Source organism: Leuciscus leuciscus (assembly GCF_965113295.1).
Source record: "Leuciscus leuciscus genome assembly, chromosome: 4".
Taxonomy (NCBI): domain Eukaryota; kingdom Metazoa; phylum Chordata; class Actinopteri; order Cypriniformes; family Leuciscidae; genus Leuciscus; species Leuciscus leuciscus.
In genome coordinates, this window is record NC_138728.1 from 26526356 (window position 1) to 26541815 (window position 15460).

A 15460-nucleotide genomic window follows, 5' to 3' on the forward strand; every position below is an offset into this window, starting at 1 on the left:
GCCCATTTGATCTGCACGTGAGTCCTCGCTACTTCCACCTACCCTAACCCTGACATCAGTGTCTTGTGGATTGGAAGTTTGTCTAGTCTTTCGACCAAACTCGGTGTCCGATGTTAGGCCTTTCCGCTCCTTGAGATTAACTCGTGTTAATATTCTCCGATATTAACACGAGTTCTACCTCTTGCCTTATCATAAGCCTTCTTTTTAATTTTAAGTTCCACAGACATTTTCCTCTTTTGTTTTTTCTCTTTCATCTCTATCTTTCTGTTGTCGTTCGGCTAATGTCTGTGCTGTGTGTCTCCTCCCAATCATTAGTAGACACGCCCCTTACTGCTGATTGGTTACAAGTGTGTTTTGGTACTCGGTCCAACACAGTTTTCAAAAGTGTGTTTCAAAAACTACTGATCCAACCTTTAAGTTTAATAAACTTATTAGGTCTGTGATTTGGTTCTAGTTTTCTTCATCTCTGCTTGCTTGCTAAAATTAGGCCGTTTCTATCAGAGAAGTCTCTGGAAATTGCAATCCATGCTTTTATTATGACTAGGCTGGATTATTGCAACTCCATCTACTATGGTATATCTAAGTCTCAAATTTCTCATTTATGAGTGGTTCAAAATGCAGCTGCGCAATTTTAGAAAGGATGTAAAAAATTTACGCATGTCACTCCCCTTCTGAAATATTTACTTTGGTTGCCAGTTAATTATAGAATTGGGTTAAAAATCCTATTACTTGTCTATAAATCTCTACATAATCAAACACCAAACTATCTGTCTAATTTACTCCACCCCTATAATCCCTCACAAAGCCAAAGGTCTGAAGATCAAAACTTACTACAAATTCCAAGAACTTGCTTAAAGGAACACGCCGACTTTTTGGGACTTTAGCTTATTCACTGTATCCCCCAGAGTTAGATAAGTCATACATACCCTTTTCATTTCCGTGCGTGCCGTAACTCTGTCTGACGCACCCACCGCTAGACTAGCTTAGCACAAAGACTGGAGGTAAACGGCTCCAGCTAGCATACTGCTCCCAATAAGTGACAAAATAACGCCAACATTTTCCTATTTACATGTTGTGATTTGTATAGTCACAGCGTGTACAAATAACAAGGTCACATGAGACACAGCCATCTTCTAACCGTATACATACTGGGAACTATATTCTCAGAAGGCGAAGCACTGCTACTTGGGCGGGGTCCAAAACTAAACTAAATTAGAAGTCCTAAACTAAATTAGGACTGCTTCTACTTTATCTACATTCAAATCTAGTCTTAAAACATGTCTCTTTTCGTTGGCTTTTAATACATTGTAATGTCTTGTTTTGTTGTTCTCTGTTTACTTTTATCTCTTATCTTATGGTCTTTTATTTTGTATTGGACAGCACTTTGGTCAGCCTTGTTGTTGCCATTAAATGTGCTTAAGAAATAAACAAAACTGAACTGATCATGTTGTGTGACTGATAGAGAACTATCATCTTATGTTCCAGTTGAAAAAAAATATATTTAATCTAAAAAAAAAAAACAACATCTTTATTTAAGAAAATCTGTGGCAAATTTATCGATTATATGAAAAATCTGAATTATTGGTGTTTCTCTCAGTATCAGACAAAAGGAAAGTTCAGTATCCAGCTGTGTGTCTATGAAGAGTGACGGATCCATGCGTCATCCCCCTGATCTCAGTGATGAGACCTTTAACACCAGGTGAGATGATAATCATTATTAGTAAGAATTATAACTTAACTCTTTCCTTGCTGCCACTGACGAGTTATCTAGTCTTTTATGAGAAAGCGCTTCTCATAAGCGCTGAAATCTACGTTAATTAGCTTTGTGGATCTTTGTGGATTTGCTTGTTCACGTGACAATTTGCGTCATTTATGGCAGCATATTACGTCTGTCTTCTTCACATGATCGACAGATCCAGTATTGACAGTATCTCACAAAAGTGAGTACACCCCTCACATTTCAGCAAACACTTTACTATATCTTCTCAAGGGACAATACAATAGAAATGAAACTTGGATATATTTTAGAGTAGTCAATGTGTTGCTTGTATAGCAGTATATATTTACTGTCCTCTGAAAATAACTCAACATACAGCCATTATTGTCAAAATAGCTGGCAACAAAAGTGAGTACACCCTAAGTGAACATGTCAAAACTGTGTCCAAATTGTCAATATTTTGTGTGAGCATCATTGTTATCTAGCACTGCCTTAATCCTCCTGGGCATGGAGTTCACCAGAGCTGCGCAGGTTGTTGCTGGGATCCTCTTCCACTCCTCCATAATGACATCACGGAGCTGCTGGATGTTAGTCACATGGTGCTTCTCCACCTTCCGCTTGAGGATCACCACAGGTGCTCAATAGGGTTCAGGTCTGGAGAAATACTTGGCCACTCCATCACCTTCACCTTCAGCTTCGTCACCAAGGCAGTTGTCATCTTGGCGGTGTATTTGGGGTCGTTATCATGCCGTTCGGCCCAGTTTCTGAAGGGAGGGCTTCATGTTCTGCTTCAGAATGTCGCAGTACATGTTGGAATCCATGTTTTCCTCAATGAAGCGCAGCTCCCCAGAACCAGGAGCCCTCATGCAGCCCCAGACCATGATGCTACCACCACCATGCTTGACTGTAGGCAAGACACAATGTTCTTGGTAGTCCTCACCAGGGCATCGCCACACATGCTGGACACCATCTGAGCCAAACAAGTTTATCTTAGTGTCATAAGACCACAGGACATGGTTGCAGTAATTCATGCTCTTGGACAGGTTGTCTTCGGCAAACTGTTTGCGGGCTTTCTTGTGAGCCAGCTTCAGAAGAGGCTTCCTTCTGGGATGACGTCCATGCAAACCGACTTGTAGCAGTGTGCGACGTATGGTCTGAGCACTGACAAGCTGACCTTCTGCTTCTGCAACCTCTAAAGCAGGGGTGGGGAACGTTGGTCCTGGAGAGCCACTGTCCTGCAGAGTTTAGTTCCAACCCTAATCAAACACACCTGAACCAGCTAATCAATGTCTTCAGGATCACTAAGGCTACAATCAGGTGAGTTATTTTCAGGGTTGAAGCTAAACTCTGCAGGACAGTGGCTCTCCAGGACCAACGTTCCCCACCCCTGCTCTAAAGCAATGCTGGCATGATCATGCGTCTGTTTTTTGAAGCCAGCTTCTGCACCTGACGCACAGCACGAGGACTCAACTTCTTTGTTTGACCCTTGCGAGGCCTGTTCCGAGTGGAACCCGTCTTGGAAAACCTCTGTATGACCCTGGCCACTGTACTGTGACTCAGTTTCAGGGTGTTACCAATCTTCTTATAGCCTAGGTCAACTTTGTGGAGAGGACCTATTCTAATTCTCAAATCCTTAGAGAGTTCTTTGCCATGAGGTGCCATGTTGAACATCCAGTGGTCAGTATGAGAGAATTGTACTCAAAGCACAAATTTGAACTGCTTTAATACAAGATACAACAAATTGTATGGTCCTGTCAAGCAGACAAAAACATGAGCATGATGAATAGGACATGTGGCTTTGGATGGTTAAACGACGTACAGCTATTATCACTGAGGGTGTACTCACTTTTGTTGCCAGCTATTTTGACAATAATGGCTGTATGTTGAGTTATTTTCAGAGGACAGTAAATATATACTGCTATACAAGCAGCACATTGACTACTCTAAAATATATCCAAGTTTCATTTCTATAGTATTGTCCCTTGAGTAGATATACTAAAATGTTTGCTAAAATGTGAGGGGTGTACTCACTTTTGTGAGATACTGTATAGGGAGCATCCTTTGATTGCTTTCTTTATAATTTAATCACAGTTCGAATAACAGTTGTTTTTCATGCTACTGAAAGGAACAATGTTGTTTAGGCATTTAAATCTATTTTTATTCTAAGCAATCCTGATGTAATATATTTCTCTTTACTAACATGTACTAGTAGATGAGTCAAATAGACGAAGAGGTGTTGATCTGTGTCTGTGCAGGCAGTCTTATGATGATGTATTAATCTCTATTGCATAATATAGAATAGGAAGTAAAAATAGATTTGTTCCGTTTCGAGGGAATTCCACACTGCATCTGACATCGACGCTGTGGGGAATGCCTCAGCGTGACTGTGTCTGAAGCATGTGTGCAATTATTCCAATTCTGATTGGCGTAACGTCACCCTGTGACACATGATGGAATCCCACGGTAGCTATAAAGGATACTGGAACAACGCAGTGTTAGCTTCAGTGTCTTCAGCAAGTGCTCTGTGTCTGTTTTGGTGTTTGTTTGTCCTGTAGGAAAGCAAATAAACTAGAATATTATACAATATAAGAATCACACTGCTCGGATCTTGCGTTAGCCGAGGCAACGCATAGATTACGGGTCCGCAACAAAGAAATGTATAGCTATACAATGGAAATCTACAGAAACTTCTAATCATGTAATGTGACTTAGAAAACTATCATCTTATGTTCCAGTTCAACAAATTATATTTAATCTAAAAAATACATCTTTATTTAAGAAGATCTGAGGCAAATGTACCAATTATATGAAAAATCTAAATTATTGATGTGTTTCTCTCAGTATCAGACAGAAGGAAAGTTCAGTATCCAGCTGTGTGTCTATAAAGAGTGACGGATCTATGCGTCATCCCCCTGATCTCAGTGATGAGACCGTTAACACCAGGTGATACGATACGATACGATAATCAGTATTAAGAATTCTAACTTAAAGGGGTCATAAATTGCAGTTTTTTTATTATTTTTGATTATACAGTTTTGTTCAGTGTTTTGTTTAGTTTGTTCTCTCAAATGTTCTCATCATAACCAAAAGGTGTAGACACAATTGTGCAGTGTAAACAGTTTCAATGATTATGAAGGGAGAACACACAGATGTATTCATCTCTATTATGTAATATAGAGGAGGAAGTAGAAAAAAAAAACATTGATCCTTTCGAAGGAACTCCATACTGCACATGACGACAACGCAATAGGCAATGCCTCATCATGACTGCGTCTGAAGTTTCCTTTCTCTCTCTTTCCTGAGGTATTTGCATTGACTTTGGTTGCTGAACAAGTCCAGATGCGGTAGATTCTTGATGATTTTGCCAGGAGTGCGCTGAAGCATTCATTTTGGGTTCCTTGGGGTGGTCCACGTTGAATCCAACGAAGTTAACTTAAAGATAAAGTTGCCTGAAGGAAACAGGAAACGTAGCGTCTCAAAAGAGATTGAGCCAAGATCTGAACTGATCAGAGAACTCTTAAAGGCCCTATCAGTTCACACCCATTTGTTGAGGTGACCAATCAAAGATGACCGGGAGAAAGTCTTTGTTCTATTTTATCCCGGTTTGCATTTTTATGGTGGAACAGAGAATTTGTGCAATTTTTACACAAAGGAACGGTAAAAATATTATGATATATTTATTATAACATACTATACACCATTAATTATGAAATGTAAAGAGATTTCTTTTGATACCAAGAAAGACAGGGATTTGAAGACATTAAAGCAGTGATACAACATAATTTGGATATCAGCATTTGAAGTTACCCTTACATAACTAAAGAATCATAACTAGGCTAATATAACATAGTGACATGCATACAACACAGGAGAAATACTATTTACATTTGGGATAGTGTGTGGGGAAAAATGGAGTCAGTGTCTTGTGTATTGGAAGTTTGTCTAGTCTTTGACCAAATGGCTAGTGCCGTCTGGTCTCCTGTGCTGTCTTTGAGGGTTCCAGACACCGTCTTTGCTAAGGTCGTTTATGGATAGCCGAGGTGATAACAGCGTTTGAAGAAAACTGGTTTTGCGACTCTTAGGGGCCGGTGACCTTATTTGAACAAAAGGGGAGAGGGGGAAGGTTTTATGATGTCTAGGGCATTTTGATTACATCCATTCGTTACAAGGCTATCTCTACAGCCGACCAGGCGCGTGAACTACCTTCACCTCTGGAAGTGAGGGCCCACTTAACTAGGAGTATGGTGGCATCTAAAGTGTTACCCTCAGGAGTTTCCCTCCAGGAGGTGTGTGAAGCGGCAGGCTGGGCCTCTCCGCACACATTTTGATCAAATTTTATAGCCTGGATTTGGACTTCACACCAGGGTCTCGAGTGCTTTTATCCTAAACTGTGCTCTTAGTGACTTCACACTAGAACAGGCATGCATCAGTATGGCACAGTGGGTATTTCATTTCCCATAGCGTTGATGTCAGATGCAGCATAGAGTTCCCTTGAAAGGGAACGTCTTAGGTTACGACTGTTACCATGATTACCTGAAAAGGGAACGAGACACTGCGTCACCCTGCCATATTTCTTGCATGTCTGGGAGCAGCTTGCTTCAGCCAATCAGAAGCGAATGCTGCTTTGTTCTGTGTATCTTTTATAGCTTGCGGTATATGCCTCTACACCCAACATAATTGGAATAGTTGCACACGTGCTTCAGATGCAGTCACGCTGAGGCATTCCCCATAGTGCATAGATGCAGTGTCTCGTTCCCTTCTCATGGAACCATGGTTACAGTCATAACCTGAGATGTTTTGGCAGCCTGGAAGTGTTTTCTTTTTGGAATAACAATAAAGTTTTGAGTTCTGATACATTATGTTTTCATAGTACAATGACTTAGATGTAAAAAGATCAAGAACATTTTGATTTCTCAATTCATGACCCCTTTAAACATTGGCAATAAAGAGAGATTATCCTAATTATATATGTTTGTCTCATTATCAGACAAAAGGAACGTCGGACAGCATCATGTTCAGTAACTAGCTGTGTGTCTATGAAGAGTGACGGATCTATGCGCCATCCTCCTGATCTCAGTGATGAAGCAGTGACCACTGACACTGTGTAAGTACTAATATGTAGTTTGAACCTGTTGATTGAACTGCTGCAATGAAACGAGGGTGAGACATTGTTCAATATCAGTGGTGGACGAAGTACACATATCAAGTAAAAATACTTTGTTACTGTCCACCGCTGTTCAATATGATAGTCACTAACACAGAATGAACCTAGAGAAATTAATTACAATATATCACACTCATTAAATCTAGTACGAGTTATGTTTGACTGTAGTTAAAGTTAGTTAATCAGTGAATTGTGTCGCTTTCCAGACACTTGTAAACTACTTATTTATTTATATACATCTGGTTTTGCATGCAACTTTTGCTCCACAAATTTTTAAACATGTAATTCAACGCTGTTTGCTACCAGTAAAAAGCGCAGAAGAAGTAGAGACTATCAATCGATATGTTTACATCTCTCAACCAGTGTTTCAACTTCAGAAAATATCAATAAAACAGATTGAGAATAATATCTCACATAGCATTACATTTACCTTAGGCATTTAGTGTCGACAGCATGTTAGTTCGCTAGAGAAATGAACTCTAGAGAGAAGCATTTATTATATGCACTATATTAGCCTATGCATTATATTTTAATTAATTAATTAATTAATGCAAAACATCATTAGCTAAGATATTTTTTATCCTTTAGGACATTTTTATTATAATAAAATGTATTTAAACACATATGCACATTTGTAAAAAAAACAAAACAAAAAAAAACAGAAAAAAAAAGTGTTTTTTTGTGCAATTTTGTGTTTAGTTTTCTCCCCCCTGCTGTAACGAACCCATACCGAACCATGACTGAGGTACGTACCAAAACGTCATGTTTGTGTACCGTTACACCCCTAATATATATACCGTATTTTCCGGACTATAAGTCGCTCCGGAGTATAAGTCGCATCAGTCAAAAAATGCGTCATGAAGAGGAAAAAAAACATATATAAGTTGCACTGGACTATAAATCGCATTTATTTAGAAATTTATTTCACAAAATCCAAGAACAGACATTTATCTGGATCATAGACATAATCTGGAAAGGCAAGTTATTCAACTACACAATAATAGCACACAGAACAACAGGCTGAATAGGTGTCCGGTATGTTAACGTAACACATTAACTAGGGCTGTAACGATATGCGATATGAAACCGAAATCGCGACACTCAGATCCACAAACCTGTGTCGCGGTGTGAAAAGGCAGAATCGGGACACACCCCTTCCAACTCCCAGAGTTATCCTTCCCGTCCAGATCCAATGCTACCCTGCCTTTAAATTACTATTAGTATTATTTTAAGTTAACATTATAAAATACGTAGACCTACACCACAAAACTAGTTCAGGATAAATTCTTTAAAATTGGGCAATTCCAGTGTTATGGATGTGACATTTGCATTCAAAACTTGAAATATAAATTCTCAGAAAATGCATTTAATACCAATATATTGAAACGTCTGTTTATATATCCATAATCCCTTAATAAAGGGACATTAGAAAAATATCTCTACATGCGTTTTATATTTAATATGAGGGAAATACACATGCGTGACGTGACACAAACAATCTTTAACTTTTAGGTGGCAAAATATTTTTTTGTAATTCTGTGAAATACACTGCGCAAACCAAAAGTACTTCTACCCACTGGGTGAAGAAGGGTTGGCTCTCCACAGAACATAAAATATTTATTTTATTTTATTTTCCGTGCTCGCATTTATGAGGAAAAAACAATGTTACGGACGGGACCGCTCTGAAAGCGGCACTTTGACTGCTTTAAAACGTTCACAGAGACCTCAAACAGAAAGCAAAGCCTGTCTAAATTTAATTTAATTTCGTTTTGTATTAATTGTATCTTAATTTTAATCAATGTTTCATCAACCAATTGCCTGGATTAAAGTAAATATAATAGGCGATAGATAATCACGACACGGAGGCGCCGGCGCGTGAACTGGAGCTCGTCTCATAAATGAACCGAAACTCAGCGTATAAGGTAGCCTACTTGCCTCACAGACCTGAGACATGTATAGAAAGCTTGAAATGTCTACTTTTAAACAGAACATTTCAAAACGAAAGAAAACAGACTGTTCTCTGCTTATGTAATCCGTATGAAATGTGCATTTCCCTCCGGCACGTTCACTACTGCGAAGATTGCGAGTCAGCATAGTCAACTTCATCTTTGCAGCCGACACTGACGCAGAAAACATTTGTTTATTAATAAACAATTAAAATGTATCCTTGCTATATTTGACATATTCATAATCATTACTTTTGCCGGTTCTTTGTGACAGCTTTTATGTGCTTTATTGGCAGCGCCACCCTTACATGTTACATGAACGCGTGCGTCACCACCGCATCAGGACCGAAAACATGGATTTTTTTCCTTTTCTTTTTGGGGGCATTTTGTTTGTATTCAGTCTTTCTCAATTGTCTTTAGGTTAATGTTTCAGTTAACAGTTTATCAGTTGTTTTCAGTAATTTTTTTCAGGGGTAGGCTACAGGAGCAGGGACGGTAATGTTTTCTCTTGGTTCATGTCAGTCAGTATGAATTAATTTTGATATATAGGTCGCACCTGACTATAAGTCGCAGGACCATCTAAACTATGAAAAAAAGTGTGACTTGTTGTCCGGAAAATACGGTATATATAGTTTGGTGACCAAATTTTTCAAAATATCATTTTTTCTGTTCTGCAGAAAAAAAAAGTTGCTTACACTTTCGATAAGTCCACATTAGAGCATTAGAGTAGCAGTGCACAATGAAGACAAAGGGGTTAACAATAATATAGTCCAGATGATATGTTAAAATGATGTTCACTTTTTCATAAAAGCATGAAACTTGGTACTTCAGGTGGCACCAAATATGCCATCTCCAACAGACTGGGGTTGGATGGACCCAAGCGATTGGAGACCATTGTGGTCAACTCTTCTACTGGCAAGCCAGTCCATCCTTGAACTCTTAAGTTGTGGCTTCAAGAAAGACTCCCGGGGTCATTGCAAATGCAAAAAAGCCTCCTTAAAGTGCACAGCTTTGTGTCAATGTGGAGGAGACAGTGAATGAGACGGTAGCCGCGTTTCCACTGTCGGGCCAGTGCGAGCCATGGCTTTCATTATCATGTTTGATTCAGCAGATTTGATACATAATACATAATATGGTTATGGCGGAAAGTAAAATGATGGCTCCATTTCTGAAAATATTCAGGGCCCCAAACTACAAGTGTACCAAATTTCATGCTTTTATGAAAAAGTGAACATATCACCTCAAATTTTACACATATCATCTAGAGAGACTAACAGCCTTTATAAAATTGTACAAACTCAAGACAAAAACTAGTAATAATCTCAGAAACATAATAATGAACATTAAGGAGACCTGACCAGGAGTAACTAAGGGTCATTTTAAACAACAACGATGTACTAAAAGTGGAAAAGTTTTTCCTTTGCATTTTTTGCGTACACACTGATCCCCGAAAACCACTACAAACGCTATGTTATGCTGCCAGGCCTGTAGTTGGCGATGTCACTTTTTAAAGAAACACCATGAACCCATGGACTGAACACATAATATGCATGTATCAAACGGTATCGTTTTCAAAAACATGTACTTTGAAACCTGTTTTCAAAAGTTTGCGTTTTCAGGCCCCCAAAACACTGTTGTCGTGTAAATGAATGGCCAAATTGCATAAAAAGTTTCCTGTTTTTAAAGTAAAACACATGGTATATGTACACTGGGCAAACAAGGGGAGCTAAATGAAACGCAGGTGTAACTAATCAGTAACTATGGAAAAAAACTAGGGCATGATCATTAACTATAACTGCGGCAAAGCCACCACGACAAAAATTAACCAGTCCCATTTTAAAGTCGTTCGCGAAATGACCTCCAGGTGGCGCAAAGGGACATTTTGCAAAACAGCAGCAATTGCCGCATTTTGAAATGCAAGTGGGGCTAATGTCAATTAACAGTAAGGATGAAATACTACAACTATGGTAATTTCCAAATAAGCCTACAACAAACATGAAAAATCTACACTGTAAACCCCAACGCTCAAAATAATTAATTGGTTTGAGTAGGACAAACTAATTAAACTAATTAGTTCAGTCAAATGACAAAAAAAAATGACAGTCAGATTAACTTTTATGAGTATTTAGCACTTTCTTTTTCTTTCAAGTTCACAGAGAACTGATATATTTTAAGTAAACTGAACTGTTTCATTGTTTTGAGTTTTACGAAATTATTTATTTTAATTTAGACGAACTTAAGTTTAACTGAAACGGCTGGGATGTCTATTTCCCTGCATGCTTTGCCGATGGCACTCAAAAGGGAGAGTAAATGCTAAAATTAAGTGTAATATAATGTGATTTTCTGTGCAAGATTAATGTTAAGTGGTAGATTTAGTAGTGATTAATGTTTTAGTAGTGATGTAATGATTAATTTCATATTGTAGACGTCGGTGGGCAACAGAAGCCCCCGAAAAAAATTTCACTGTAAAATAACGGTAATCTACTGGCAGCTGTGGTTCCCAGCAAAGTACTGTTAGTTTACAGCCCTCTACCGTTCATTTACAGCACTCCTTTTTTACGGTATGTTACTGTAAAAATACCTTGGAAGTAACTCATATCATTTGGGAAACCGATTGCTTCAAACAGTTCAGGTTTAAAAACGTACTCGGTTACTCACGTAACCTCGGTTCCCTGAGAGTAGGGAACGAGTATTGCGTAGCTAATACGCATTGGGGAAACTCCTTTCCTTGAGAAATATTGAAGCCTATATTTAAAACGCAGTGCAGCTGCACAGCGAACACAGCAGAGCGTCTAGCTCGCCCATTGGCTGTTCTACGGCAAGTGCACACCCTATGGCGAAGCGCCTCTGATGTGCGAACCAATCAGGCGACCCCGCACCAAAGCACGTCAGAGCCGCCAGAATGAGCGGGGCTTATGTCTATAAAAAGCCCATTATTTGCCGACTAAAGCGACAAACTCTGACAGATTGCAATAGTGCGGCAGGCTACGCAATACTCGTTCCCTACTCTCAGGGAACCGAGGTTACATTAGTAACCAAGTACGTTCCCTTTCGAGAACGGTCACTTCGTATTGCGTAGCTAATACGCAGTGGGGACACAATGTAACATGCCGCACTATTAGCAACTGGCTGCATCCACTGGAGCCTAGGGAAGCACCCCGAGGCTCACAGAAACAAGGCAAAATAAAAAACACAGTAACCGGACCTGAGTCGGGTTTCATGAATAAGGGGGCTGGAGCACCTGAACCAGGCTCTCTCTATAACATAAGTCCCAGGACAATTGTGCTTATGGACAGTGACATGTTAGACTGATAAGACCGGACACCGTCGGGTCTAATTATCATATTGAGAGGACTTGAGCCTGCAGGCAAGGAACCTCCATATTATAAAATCACAGCCGGCCGCCGCACGTCTTGAATTGGTACACCACTAGCCATGCCTCTTGTAGAGTGGGCTCTAGCACCTATGGGGCAAACCTGGCCCACTGAGGCGTATGCTAGAGAGATGGCGTCCACTATCCATCTAGATAGTCTCTGCTTCGTAACCGGAGACCCTTTGGTGCGGCCACTAAAGCTAACAAAAAGCTGTTCTTATTGCCTGAACAACGCAGACCGCTCCAGGTAAATTTTTAGAGTTCTGACAGCACAGAGCAAATTAGCCTCCCCATCGTTATCTGAGGGTGGACGAGCTGATAATGTAATAACCTGCGCTCTGAACGGAGTTGAGAGCACTTTAGGTACATATCCATGCCTTGGCTTGAGTGTGACTCTGGAGTCACCAACCCCAAACTCCAAGCAGGAAGGGCTCACAGAGAGCGCCTGCAGATCTCCCACTTGCTTAACTGTTGCCAGAGCCAGCAGGAGAGCAGTTTTCAGCGAAAGTGACTTAAAATCAGCCGACTGCAGCGGCTCAAATAGAGGACTTTTCAGGGCCCCAAGGACCGTGGAGAGGTCCCAAGCCGGTATAGAAGGGGGCCTGGGGGGGTTCATCCTCATGGCTCCTTTGAGAAAACAAACGACGAGGTCGTTTCTCCACAGTGATTGGCCAGCCACAGGAGCATGGTAGGCTGGCTGCCACATACACTTTGAGTGTGGATGGGGAGCGACCCGCATCCAACAGCTCTTGTAGGAAGGAGAGTATCACTGATACTTCACATGACTGGGGTTCGAAGTCCCTAGCTGTGCACCAGCCGGTGAACACTGACCACTTTAGGGCATAGAGGCGTCTGGTAGAAAGAGCTCTAGCCTCAGTGATAGTATTCAAGACCCTCTCTGGGAGGTCCCCGGATACCCGTTGAGGGGCCACACATGGAGGGCCCACAAGTCAGGGCGAGGGTGCCAAATCGTCCCGTTTGCCTGCGTGAGGAGATCCTTCCTCACTGGCACAGGCCAAGGGACTTTGTCCATCATCTGAGCCAGCTCTGGAAACCACGCCTGGGTTTTCCAGAGGGGGGGCTACTAGGAGGACTGAGCATCCGCTTTCTCTGATCCGTTTGATGACCTGAGGGCTCATAGAGACGGGAGGGAACGTATATAGAGGGCGACTGGGCCAGGGATGGGCCAGTGCGTCACTGTTCTTTGAAAAGAACATTGTGCAGTGAGTGTTGCTTCTCGAGGCCAAGAGGTCAACCTCTGCCTCGCCGAATACACTCCATATCAGACAAACCGTCTGTGGGTTGAGAGACCACTCGCCTGGGGGAGTGTTAAAAAATCAAAATTTTGGATGCCTGGGACGTGAGCAGCTCTCAGAAGAGCGCAGGTTGGCCAAAAGAAGGAGGTTTCTGACATGACATACAGGTTGCCTGATCTGAGGCCGCCCTGGCGATTTATATAGGACACCACTGACATATTGTCCATGCGGACCAAGACGTGGTGTCCTCTGAGGTCTGGCAGAAATGCTTTCAGGGCTAAACAAACTTCTCTCATTTCCAGGCAGTTGATATGTAAGCTCGACCAGAGGCCGGAGACAGGCCTGTCCTCGTGCATAATCCGGTCTTCGACTGAGCCATAATGAACCAATCGTCGAGATAGTTCAGCATGCGCACTCCCTGTTGCCTCAGAGGAGAAAGCGCTACGTCCATGCACTTCGTAAATGTACGGGGTGCCAGGGACAGACAGAACGGTAGAACCGTGTATTGAAAAGCCTGCCCCTCGAAGGCGAATCTCATGAATGGCCTGTGATATGGGGCGTTATCTGAATATGAAAGTAAGTGAAAGGGGGCCGGTAACCCGTGTGTTGTGTGCTTGAAACATACTCTTTATGTGTTTTATTTGGGTCGCTGTAAAAACAGCGTTTGTTTGTAGGGGCGCGTGCAGTGCAACGGGTCCATTGACTACAATAGAAAGTTCTCCAGCTGCCTGAGCTAAACAGGGAGCTGGGAGATATACATGAGCTCTTTTCGAGGGCGGTCCGGCTAGAGCGAGACTCGGACCCTCTTTCTTCCCTCCTGCTGCTAGGAGGTCTTCGGAGACTCAGGGTCCAACACAATACTGGGTCAGGGTCCCTGGCGCCGCGGCAGCGGGTGGCGCTTAGCTGATCATTGACATTGAAATAATGAAATATTCAGTTAATAAACTTTTATGACAGAAACATTACATGTAGCCTAAATGATTTAATTCCTTCATTATCAACATAATAATGCTAATGTATAGAATAGTGATTTAATTGTGAATTGCAACTTCTCTTTGTTTTAAGTCAGTCTCAGATGCTTCTCTCCTCTCAGACAGCCTGTGGGGGGTTTTGAGGGGCAGTTCTGTGGCTTTATCGTGGGGGTGCAGGACAATAAAGTGTTAATCGCTTCTCTTTCATATGGAGAGTGTCGGATAGCCAGCCTGATGATACGGATTTTATCTTAAAGAGCAGGCAAAGTTCCTTTAAGGATAAATCTCTTGATGTGTCCAAATGTATGCCCTATCTTATTAAATTAGCTAATGTATTTAAAGATTTTCAATTAAATTTGAAGCGTTCAATCCAGTTGTTTCAACTGTTTTTCTTGAGTTTTAGAATATTTGAGCAGTGTGTGTATGATTGTCAACAATATGGCATTATCTAAACATGAAATGTTGAGGAAACACGTTCATGGCAAGAAACAAATGTGATTATGCGAGTGATCATCAGATACAGAGCTCTTTTATTCGCAATCAACCTCGTTTTATTGTAAGGTGAATTCAATAAGGCATTCTGTTTCTTTTAAGCAACAAAGGCTAAATAATTTGTTACAGTTGTTTTTTGTAATTGGTGTGGCTGACATGCAGCACTTTTAGTGTTCTTTTACATTTTCATTGGTTTTTATATTGAAAGCAATAATTTAGTTAGTTTGTTATTTATTTGCAGCCAAGTCAACAACATGTTAAGAGTTTTTCTGAGTTGTTTATACCCATACACAAAAGAAATATATTGAAATATATTTTAAAGTGTCAAAAATATATGTGGCATATATTCCAAATACATGTCCAAATACAATATATTTGCATTGTTGTTCACTTATATTTATCATTTTGAAATATATTCTGAAATATAACAAAAATATATGATGTTAAGTGTGAAATATATTTGCATTTATAACATGTAATGTAAAATATATGACAAAATATATGGTCATAAAATGTTTAGCTTGCTAAAGAAGGGTCGAAA

At 40.6% G+C, this 15460-nt stretch overlaps 1 protein-coding gene across 12 annotated transcripts in view; it reads left to right on the forward strand.

The window, feature by feature from the left end:
* LOC309496316 (NACHT, LRR and PYD domains-containing protein 3) overlaps positions 1-15460 on the forward strand; it is a 94831-nt gene that overhangs the window by 19432 nt on the left and 59939 nt on the right. For 9 of the 12 annotated variants that reach the window (XM_082166308.1, XM_082166313.1, XM_082166315.1 and 6 more), the window contains 3 exons: positions 1598-1699; positions 4559-4660; positions 6705-6821. In XM_082166308.1, coding sequence (XP_082022434.1) covers positions 1598-1699; positions 4559-4660; positions 6705-6821 — 321 coding nt within the window. Of the gene's footprint in view, positions 1-1584; positions 1700-4558; positions 4661-6704; positions 6822-15460 lie in introns of all 12 variants that reach the window. The other 3 variants (XM_082166314.1, XM_082166312.1, XM_082166311.1) reach the window with 3 other exon arrangements.